At 38.9% G+C, this 11,251-nt stretch overlaps 1 protein-coding gene across 1 annotated transcript; it reads left to right on the top strand.

The window, feature by feature from the left end:
* The first annotated feature begins 349 nt into the window (after positions 1–349).
* LOC145655531 (TOG array regulator of axonemal microtubules protein 1-like) lies at positions 350–9,769 on the top strand. Its single transcript, XM_081709053.1, has 15 exons — positions 350–1,443; positions 1,965–2,009; positions 3,279–3,288; positions 3,386–3,517; positions 3,768–4,025; positions 4,485–4,552; positions 4,939–5,104; positions 5,200–5,412; positions 6,871–6,988; positions 7,207–7,312; positions 7,614–7,849; positions 8,232–8,390; positions 8,717–8,843; positions 9,314–9,426; positions 9,622–9,769. The coding sequence occupies exons 1-15, from the start codon at positions 409–411 to the stop codon at positions 9,767–9,769; spliced, it is 2,934 nt and encodes a 977-aa protein (XP_081565179.1). The 5' UTR covers positions 350–408.
* Positions 9,770–11,251: the final 1,482 nt, after the last annotated feature.

The following is an 11,251-nucleotide window of genomic DNA, read 5'->3' as shown; positions in this document are numbered from 1 at the left end:
TTGACATAGTGTTTTTTTGATTCCAGACGATGAACTGTGATGAACGATGGTCTGAGAAGAAAATTCCGAGCAAGTCTATGTGTTTACATATACCCAACTTTCAAGATCGTACTGGAATTCAAAAGAGGAAAGTGCTTTTTATTCTTGTTGGAGAACACAGTCTTTGTAAATATCCTAATTGTCAACAATACTGGACAGTGTTGCTTGAACTGTAGCGTTACTGCGATTGCGATTGCTAACCTAGGTTAACTAGCTTAGCTAGTTAGCTAACGGATTCTTTCCAAGTTGAGCTCCTGACAAACTGACTTGGTGATATAGCACCTATCCAACACGCTGCTGAAGTGCGCTAGCTAGCCAACTGGCTATATTGCTTTTCCAAATCAGTGATTGGATCAATGAGTCTGATCAATGATGATTTATGCGCTAATATCGCCGGAGTTACACGAACAACTCCTTGATCACGAGAACTACCAGAGCCGAACAAATGGGGTAGAAGAGCTGAAGAACATTATTTCAGAGCTGGACTTGAAAACCGTTTCCTCTGACAGTATTGTGGAATTTATCAATTTTTTACGTAGACTTCTGGATGATACAAACTTCAAAGTCTTGTATGGCACTTTACAGGTTATCAGCCTCCTGGTTCAAAACCTGGACTACGCCGTGGACAGACATTATAAACAGATTGTATGTGTGGCCCTCAAAACTTTGGGGGACGCACGGACTGTTCCCCGGAATGAGTACATGAATATTTTTCGTCACCTCATGAGGATTGTAGGTCCACAGAAAGTTTTGGAACTTGTAATAGGACAGCTAAGGCACAAAAATTCCAGAGTCAGAGAAGATGTCATCAACATCATCACAGCTGCTATGCTCACACACCCCAGAAAAGACTTCAATATCCCTAATCTGTGTTCTGTAGTGGCTCCTTATCTTGCAGACAATAAAAAGAGGGTCCGACATGCTGCTCTGGAGCTCTTTGCTGTTTTTGACTGCTGTCTTGACACAGGAAAAAAACAGCTACTCATGAAGGCCATTGACAGGTTGGACTTCACTGGAGATGTGGAGGGACTTATGGCTGCAGTACAGGCACGAAGAGCCAGACATATTCTCCCCCGATTGTCTGCAGATGGTATGGTGGAATACGCACTGGTCATCCCCAAGCCTGGTCAACGGCGAATACCTCAGTTTGGCTCTGGAGCTGACCTGAACTGGGTTATTAATGGAGGGAAAGTTAACAGTGCACAGAGCCACCACACAGAACCAGATTCGGATCGACTGAGTGGCTACGGCAGCTTTGGTTCTCTTACAGATGGCCTCCAGTCACACAAGAGAGTAGTTAGCGCTAGGAAGGCGAAAAACAAGCTACCCTGGGAGAGGTCTTTCCTCCCATGTTTAGTAAACAAGCAGCCTTGCAGTGCATCAAATGCAAAGTTATCTGATAAGGTGGGTGATTACCTCATGAAGTTAATTTTACATGCACACACAGAATTACAAAAAAGGAAAAATAAGGTTAAAAATGAGAGAATGTACTATTTTGAATGCAGCTCCAAACTCAACAAGCTACTTTACCTTTTTTTTCCTTTATGTAGCTGTGAATCTTATTTATTTGTGTTAGGCTACAAGTTGTTTTCTATTCCATATTCCAATTTCCATCAACATTACTTCTTACATTACTGCCCTTCTGCAGACCTGAACTGTTTTGCCTAATGTGTAAGTTTTGAGTCACTTCATTTTTATAACATGACCCCCATTATTTTTCATGTTGAACTGTTTCAGTACTATTTTCATTGTAATTTAGTTGCATAAAATTGCACAATGTCCTGTACATTTTTGTTAAGAAAGCATTGTGTACTGAGCTACAACAGAACAGATGTCTATTTAAAAAAAGGAATATCATGGTTTGCTACATGCTTACTTATAAATGTTCAATAATAAGGGACTGTTTTTTGTTGTTGCTGCTTTAGTTTAGTGTGGAAGATCTCACTACCTCCTTGAGGCTGAATCAGAAAAACTGTGGCACAAACTCTGGTAAGTAAATGTCTCTTTGTTTTCTCTTTGTGTCCTCTATTTTAGATTTGTCCTATTTTCTTACTAGGTTTTCAACATACAATCTATAAATACATGTTGATTTGTATTCCCATGTCTCTTGTGTCTTTTACTGTTTCTGCCTTTACTCATGCTTTCATTTTCACACCTTAAATTAGCAGCTAATTATCTAGCTAATTAGTGTGTGTGTGTGTGTGTGTGCGTGCGCGTGCGTGCGTGTGTGTGTGTGTGTTAATTTATCTGGACATTTGTCCTTGAACATGCCACCCAGACTTGTAACATGTAGGTCAAGACATGAAATGAAAATGTTAACTCATTGTTAAGTTTTAAATGTGTATGAGTACATGGAATACATTGAAGTGGGTTTCTATCAGTATTCGGACTGCTGCTATTAATATGGGCGTTCTTCAGTACTTTTCAATATTCCTGTACTTTATGGAAAAAAAATTTGGCATCATGAAAAATATCCTAAAATCCACACCAAAGCATTAACACAATGTAGCAGTGTGTGGATTATGAAACATGGGAGTAGTATTTATTAGAAACACTAGAGGAAGTCTGAATTTGAGTGTATTTCATGCTCCAGTACTAATTTTAGCAGTGATATGTTTGTAGATGACTGAGTAGAGCACACTAGAGTGGGCACCATGACCACCCACATGCAGGGTGGGTTTACGGTGAAACACATTATTTGTTGGGCAGTTTTGTTTAGCCTAGGATGATAATGCTTCCTACCATTGATATAGAAGCTTAGTATAATACTGGCTATACATGTATATTGATTATAGTTGTCACTTTGTCATTATTTTAACCCGCCCCAACAAACAAACAAAACATTGTCATGTTGCTTTGCTGGCTTCTGATACCACATCTAGATGGCTGCAAACGCAATCATCTATATAACATGGCTTCTTTAATATGCTGGGTGAAACAAGGCCAGTGTTGAGCTCTGGTGTGCTGCAGCGGTCTGTGTGATGTAAGGAATTTGTGATTTTTACCAAGTCCTATTTTAGTTGGCATTGACATTATAAGACTGCAGGCAAGACTAGACTTGAATCTTTTATTGCAGTCTGTTGATAAAAGATCCCACCTGCACTGTTCAAATCCAAGAAGAGCCTACAGAGGTCTCCTGTAAACAATGTAACCATATGATTAAGTTTTCTTAAAATTATGTTAAAGTCTTTAGTTATAAAATCTAAATTGCTATTGCTCACTTTTTGTTTACCGCTTAGTTGTTTTTTGGTATGCATTTGTAGTCTGATGTGTGCCTATTAGTTACATATGCTGAGCTGATGCTTCAAATTGTCCTCAAGTTTCCTGTTTCTGTTTCATTCTCCAGATTCAGTAGAGCCTTTCCAGCCCGATGCTCCAGGATGGAAAAGAGAGACAGTGGGTAGACTTTGTCGAAGCGGTAGCCTTGGTGCGGACCCAGATATTTTAAAAGCAGCTAATCTCAGTGATTCTGACAGAGGTGACTTGTTGATGTTGATTTTACTTTATTTATATATACAAAATGTAGAAAATAGCACATTTGCATAATTTTTGCAATAGATTTGTTTTGTTGTAAAATATTGCTAAATAGAATAATTGGAATCAAGGCATCACTTGACCATAAACTTCACTCACTGAGTGTCAAATGAAAGGAGCTACTGAACATTATTTGCTGCCAAATGAATAGTCATGGAAGATTCTCTTGAGAATAGATGCTCTTTTCCATACAGGTTTGCCCAAAGCCAACCGCTTGCTGTCTGGTAACCCCAGTGTAGAGTGCACCTTTTCAGTTCCTTCCAATCCACCCCCCCCCGGGTCTTTTCTGCTGCCCTCCTACCCTCTGGCCACTCTTCCGGGAGTGCAGCTGACTCCCACCCTGCCTCGTAGATGCCATGCAAACTCCTCACTGTCCATGTCCAATACATGGCCCAACAAGCGAGATACGATCCCTCGTCACAGGGACCCCAGCTCATGGGGGGATAAAACAGGTGAGGGCATAGCTACATTGCTTAGAAAATGTGTCTTTGTTCAGTGGGAAACTGCCAAAGCATTTTTGGCTCTTCAGTATTTAGCAGTGTCAGAATTAAAAATGAATCATACTGAAATATCAAATTGTATTGAAATGTAAGATTTCAGGATTCAATTAAAAAAAAAAAAGAAACTGAATCATTGTTGGGTCACACATTTACATGAGCTCTACTTAATCTGGAATGGATGTCTTGCTTTCAGTTATTCTTTGTTATATCTTTGTGATATCTAATCACATTTTGAGTAAGAACTTGATAGTTGGTAACAAGGATGCCAATTACAGGATGAAAATGTAAACTGTTTACTGTGATTGTAATGCAGCTGCCTTCACTTTTGACTGGTGTGTTTCTCCATATGTGAAGTACACAGAGGTTGATGTGGCTTTGCCTTAAACTGACACTTTTTTACCACCATGACAGGAGTTTTTGGCTTCACTGGTGCTCCCTGCTACCCTGGAGTGACTCTGTCCCCAGAACAGGAGGAGTTGGTAAGAAAACCCCCCAGGGAGCCACTGATTGGGGTGTATGGCCATGCTGTTTCAGCTGGCCATATGGATTCGGAAGAAAGCACTGAGCCAGAAAAAGCAGCGGTGAGACAATGTTTATTTTGTTTTATTGAACAATCTGCTAATATTTATTGATTCCCTTTACTTTAATCTTTCCTAACTTCAGCAGTGGTTTTTGAATGTGCTGTTGATATGGAATGACTTTGTTGCCAGTTTGACAGTAAAATTTTGATAAAATAACGATTTGATAAGATTTTAATGCAAATTGACTCCTACGTTGCATAATTTCAGTCCGGTCCTCCAGGTTCTGATTGACAGTCTTGAATAGAGATGCTATGTGGTTATTCATGTATGTGTATTTGTTGGAGAGGGTAAAGCCGTTTAGGTTTGCAAGGGTTAAGATGCATCAACATCGTCTGGAGCAGCAAGAAGTTCCGCCTATACAGGGGGAGTGGCAGAACATGCAACGATTGAAGCAGAACTTTAGACACATGGCATTTGACGTGGGCTCAGACGACACGGCATCTCTGAAAGGTAACGGTTGACCTCAATGAATGCTCCTCCTCGTGCTTACTGAGACTCATGGAAGCTCTGTAGTCACCATAGCCTGTTAATCTCCTTCCCATCAGATTTGCAGCGCAACGGTAGTGTTCTAGCATCCACGAAGGCTGAACTCCTGGATGATTTGCCCTCGAGCCCCAACAGCACACACGCACCCAGAAGCCTGGTCAAAAGTTTCATTCGTCCCAGCCCTCCCACGGCTCCTTCCAGACGCATGCTGCCACGACGCCAACAAGCCCCCAGTCTGAACAGAGCATGTCCACCCCTTTCAAACTGCTCTGGTGAGTGTCACCTGTTATTCTGCGCTTCATGCATGGTCACTGCTCTTGAGTAAATAGATTTGCTCTAAACGCTGTATCACACAATTGTGTTTTAAAGGCCCTGCACAGTTGTTTGTTTAAAAATGCAAAAAAACAAAAAAAAAACCAACCATATATATTCCAAAGAATGTTAAATATTCCAGTCACCTTCCTACTATCATTTTTTTAAACCATAAAACGACATTAAAAAGAGTGTTGTCCTTTTACCATTCTGCTGTTTGGGCGTGGACCTCAGAGGATTCATTGACAGCCTCTGTGTGAAAAGCTATTAGGGATTTTGGTCAACAGCAGAATCCTTGCTGTGTTTAAATAGACTAATCAATTAGAGGACACCACAGTTCGTATTTTAAGAATACATTTATAGCAATATCATCTGTGCATTTATTACATATTGATCATGTTTACATTAAAGCTATTAAGGAACGTTAGCTAACTAGCGTATATTCGGCTGGTTAATCAGGTCTAGCTAACAGGCGTTGACTACGCACGGAGAGAGCTAAACATGGGACAGGCAGAGACTGGTGGCAATTTCAAATAGTGTTGGTGTATCATAACGTTATAAAAAATACATTTGTTGACCCAAATTGCACAAAATTAGCAAACGTTTGCATGTACTAACGTTTTGTTATATTTTCCATTACTTGCTACGGTATTGAATAAAGTGTCGAATGAAAACAATGGCTGTTAATTAATATCAAAGACTTACTAACTTATCAATATTACCTCCAGTAAGTGTGGGGAAAGGTGTTGTGTTTCAGTTATAGTCGGCAGGCAAATCTAGAGCTGTATTGAGCTCAGTTTGCAAATTATTTCACAGTAAAATGCTTGCTACAAACTCTTGTATTGGGTGTCACTTAGACCCCAGAAAGAAATTTGAGCAACCTTGATTTGGTCTTGTTTTCTGGAATAAAATGTAGAGTAACCCTTTTCCCGTTTGTATACAAAAACTGAGCATTTGTATGTACATGTCATCTCTGTTCCTTGAAAAGAGCTATGTGCAGTGATTGAAGTGTAGTAGGGTCATTTGATTTCACAGTTCATGTATATGCAATATTACATAGCTTATGATTCCCTATAGTCAATTAGTGTTATCTGTGACATCAAAGATAACACCACATAAAGTGTAAGTCCTAAATAGAAGTTAGGCGGTATAGAAAAAATAAAACAATTAGAGGTTGTTTTATGCACTCTACAATGCCCAATAACTACTGAACTGAAGCAGAAGTATGAAGATAATCACATACTTCCAGCTAATACAACATTTTGAGTAAGGAGAAAAAATACTGTGCAAGGCCATTAAATGTAGGTGGCCATCTTGAATAATGTTATGTTTTGCAGTCAAGTTGATTTGAAACAAAGTTGAACTGGTAGCCCTAAAATAAGTAGTCAGTTTGTTTGTGGTGCGGTATTCCTCTTTAGATGAACTCACACCAGGAACCCCCAGGAAGAATCCCCATGAGCAGCTGGCTTTGCGGCCGTTCTCTAAACCGGACCTTGCTGTCACTCAGAGCTTCAGACTGCTTAGCTCTGATGACTGGTAAATCTCATACCTGTAAAATTATGACGCATTTGGCTAGGGTCAAGTAAAACAGTTTAGTAATTTATGATTTTCTGCATATATGATACATATGCTTAGAAATTAGTAAAGTGATTTTATCACTATCACTTTTTTCCTTTTGTCCCCTCTTTCATAATCTTTTTTCAGTTATGATAACCTACTTTTACAGTTTGTGTTTGTCCAATATTTTCATACAGGGAGAAGAAGATTGATGGCCTGATACTCATGCGTAGTTTAGCACGGTATCACTCTGATGTGCTTAGTAGTAGGCTTCATGATGTCTGCCTTGTTCTTAATCAAGAGGTAAGTGACTATATCTGCTCACTATTGCGTCTGACTCCTTGTAACTTCCTGTGAATCTGTCTGATTCCTAAAATTAACCTATAATACCATTAAATTTTTTGTCATACACCATCAGCCTATGTTATTGAGACATTGCTGCCAAAAACTACACAGATCTTTCAGTAAAGTTAGTATAATGCTTGAAATTATTATAAAAATAATTTTCATCTAAGGGCATTTTAGATGCCATATTTAACTGTAATAATGAGTGATGAAGCCATTTCTTGGCATAACACAAGCTGGAATGTCTTCCTTCCCCCAGGTTCAGAACCTACGCTCTGGAGTGTCACGCGTGGCGGTGGTGACCTTGGGAGAGTTGTACTCTGGCCTGCAGAAAAGTATGGACCAGGAGGTGGAAGCTACAGCCAAGGTCCTCCTCCACAAAGCAGGAGAGTCCAATGCTTTTATTAGGCAGGATGTGGACACAGCCCTGGACTGCATGGTGCAGAACTGCACCCCCACCCGAAGCATGAACGCTCTTCTCGCTGGAGGACTCGGGTCAGTTAACTTGCAGTTAGCTTTCAGCTATAGCTTTCATCTAGCTGCAGCAGTCAAGAGGCCAACAAATGAGAGCGCTTTGGCTGCTGTTTGCTATTATTTTCACTTATCCTTTGGTGTTTCGAAATGTTTTTTGGCATTGGACAGTATTTTTGTTGATTTATCCTCTTAAAGATTTTTTTTAAAGCCATCAAATAGAATAGGATAATTTGATTATGCCTTTAGTTCATAGATAAGTGTATTAAGTTACTTTAAAGATGAAAGAGTTAAACATTGCACTGTATACATTGACTAGATTACTACATATTTGTTATTATGTCATACTTTTTTGAGTGCCTTTAAATATTTCCTTCTCTTTTCTCGTTTGTGTTCTCCTCAAAAGTCATTTGAATGCTGCAGTAAGAAAGTGCACTTCTCAGCATTTGGCTACTTTGATAGAAAAGATTGGCGCTGACCGCTTATTGTCTGGGACAAAAGGTGTGACTAATCGAATTCTACCTGCAGTCTCCAAATTGGCGCAAGACTCTTCCCAAGAAACCAGGTTGGTACCAGGATCAGATGGAAAACTATCAAAGCTTTTCACATGCCCAGATAGTAATCTTTTGGTTTATTCTTTTAGTCTCCCAACTATGACACTCTGAAGTCAGCAAATGCAGCTAAATTGTAGAGTAATAGAAGTTTTTTAGACACAGAGTGTCTTGGCAACTGGAATTGTGTCCTGGTAAAATAAATATACTAATAAATATTGGACTCTGCTTAATTGTAGTAAATGTAGTAGACTGGTACAATTTGTTGGTGTGCTGTGAGTCACCCTTAAGTTCCTCCCTCATGGTTCTCTCATGGGAACGGGGCTGTTATTTGTCTCAGGTACTTTGGTCGCCGCATGCTACTGTTCCTTTCGTCTCATCACGACTTTGATAAGATGGTGGAAAAGTACATCCCTACCAAAGACCTGCCCACCATCAGGGCCACTGTCCTCACTCTGAAATCCAAGGTGACAATTCAGCACATATATTTGTATATATGATTAGGATTTTTAATTCCATTCAGCCACTATGCTGTAAGCTTACTGACTAAACAAAGCTTATTCACTAAACTTATTCACAGTATTAGTGAAACCCACCTCAGAGCTGACAAGGTAGACAAATGTTTTAAACAAATACTAAAGTACAGAGCAGTGCAAGGCACCACACATTGTACACAGCAGTATGTATATACAGCAAATATATTAAGCCAAAATCATATATTAAAGATGTCAGTGTACAAAAAGATGAGGCAATACAGTTGTCTCCTAGTAAATAGTTTGTGATCTCCCATTATAATAGTTCAAATATTGTATTTACAGTAAGGTATAGATATTGCACAGTGCAGTCCCAGACCCAGTAGTTAGAAACAAAGTATGAAAGAACATTTGGTCTTCATTATCTGGAGAGTCATCACCCAGTGATGCTGATGTGGATTTAGGTCCCGGGTGAGAAGCCTCAGGATACCCCTTCAGCTCGAGGCAGGCGCTATATCCCTTGCGGTGGAATGAGGTATGCCTCCTCTATAAACCGTCAACCTCAGATTGTCAGCAGGTGAATTTTTAAACAATCAAAGCAAAAAACATGAGTTCCTATTGAAACTGCTTTAATCTTTCTACTTTTTGATGGTGATTATGTTGTTGTTGTTGTTGTTGTTGTTGTTGTTTTAAATTTATTGTAACCACATTCAATTTCTTTTTATTACAATAAACCAATCCTTACATTTTCTCTCTTGTTGTGTGTGTTCAGCAAAGATGCCAGCAAAGCACAGGTCCACAGCATTGCAGACAAGACCAAGTACATCAAACAGCTTAAATACACAGACAGGACAAGGTCCAGGTGTGGGATCCTCCCAACTGTACGTGGCGGGCCAAACCACATGACTCGCGGGAGATGAGCGTTCTGTGACACTTATTGCCAAGGTGCTATTTAAACAGACTGTGAGCACACAAGGGGTCACTGACTTATGGCATGAAGCTGAACTCAGAATCAGAACAGAATGACCTCAGCAGCACTCTAGGAAGCCAATCTGATATATTCAACACTTGCTGTCTGCAGAGATGCTGAGAAGTGCTTTGCCAATTCTGTTTGATGTGTTATGAGTTATGCTTAGAGTTATGATGCCCACAAGCTGCTGTCATTTGAGGTGCATTAGTGCTGGAGGACAGGTGGAGTTTAGCAAGTAAATATGGTTGTAGCCATATTATCAACAAGGATAATGGAGTTGAGCCTGTGCAGACTTTGCTAAGATGTTGTGTATACATTTGGCTGTCAGCTGGGCCATGCACTGAACTGACCAAGTATTTTTTCTTTAACTGGAATAAAAAAATGTAAATGTTTTCAAGAATAACACGCTTCATGTGATGTTTTATGGTTTATTGTTTAAAAAATTAATGATATAGAAGTCTATTTTGGTCATGACATCAGTATGGTAAAAAATTAAATACTGGAATTAATTAAAAAAATTAAATACATGGAACAGGATAATCACAACATGATTATACAACAAATTTAATTTATATATCCAAAATGTATTAATTTTATGAGATACAATCTAGTAGTTCCTTTCTTTGATATGAAAAATATTTTGTAAAAGGGTGCTATCTGTTGTAGTTACTGATTCTTATTTTCACTTCTTATATATATATTCCTGTTAGATCATATAGAAAATTGGTCATTGTTAGTATGGCATACTCCCTTGTGTAACCCTTTTCTTTGACACGCCACCCAGCACAATATCCTTAGATTCAGCCTTAACCTTTAGGTCCTTATATGTATTGACACCCACAGTATAAGCTGTGCAATGACTGATAAATTATTTTTGCTTTATACACACTACTCCAGTGTGACATTTATTTCTGTGTTCCTTTCAATAAAAAATAATCACATCATTGTGGTACAAAGTTTCTTCAACAAAATTCCCTTGCTAAACAAGAGAATTCATTCTAAAAATGTGGATGTTGGCAGCTGTCCCTAAACATTGTCAATTCACATCAGAGTGTAACTGGCAAACTGTCAAGACTACTGCAGCTACACATTCTTCTGTTTGAAAATGTGTGAAGATGATCACTGTAGATCATTGAGGCACCTCTATCACTGCAGATCAAACTGCCACTGATTTTACCCCTGATTTCCACTACCTGAATGCACAGACTTTCATTCTTAAAAGGAATGAACTGAAATAAAATGCTATTTGAAAATAATTATTGCTCATACTCTGGGGAGCTCAGATTAGATTTTAGGACATTCTCATTTACAAACAGTCTATCTATTTTTCTATTTTTATTTTTCACTATCTCAGGAAATTGCCTATGTTTATAAATGCTTACAGCTGATGTCTGTCATGAACTGAAACAAAAAAGGGGTCAATCTGACATTT

This window comes from Electrophorus electricus, unplaced genomic scaffold (assembly GCF_041902795.1).
Source record: "Electrophorus electricus isolate QZ-2024a unplaced genomic scaffold, ASM4190279v1 Scaffold27, whole genome shotgun sequence".
Classification (NCBI taxonomy): domain Eukaryota; kingdom Metazoa; phylum Chordata; class Actinopteri; order Gymnotiformes; family Gymnotidae; genus Electrophorus; species Electrophorus electricus.
The sequence above is the reverse complement of the archived record's forward strand: the minus strand, read 5'-3'. Positions and strand labels throughout refer to the sequence as shown.

Bases quoted from the DNA above. Each gene is read 5' to 3' on its own strand.
- LOC145655531 (XM_081709053.1), top strand. From the start codon at position 409: ATGATGATTTATGCGCTAATATCGCCGGAGTTACACGAACAACTCCTT. The intron at 3,518-3,767 runs GTGACTTGTTGA...TTTTCCATACAG, and splicing joins TCTCAGTGATTCTGACAGAG to GTTTGCCCAAAGCCAACCGC. The intron at 9,427-9,621 runs GTGAATTTTTAA...GTGTGTGTTCAG, and splicing joins CAACCTCAGATTGTCAGCAG to CAAAGATGCCAGCAAAGCAC.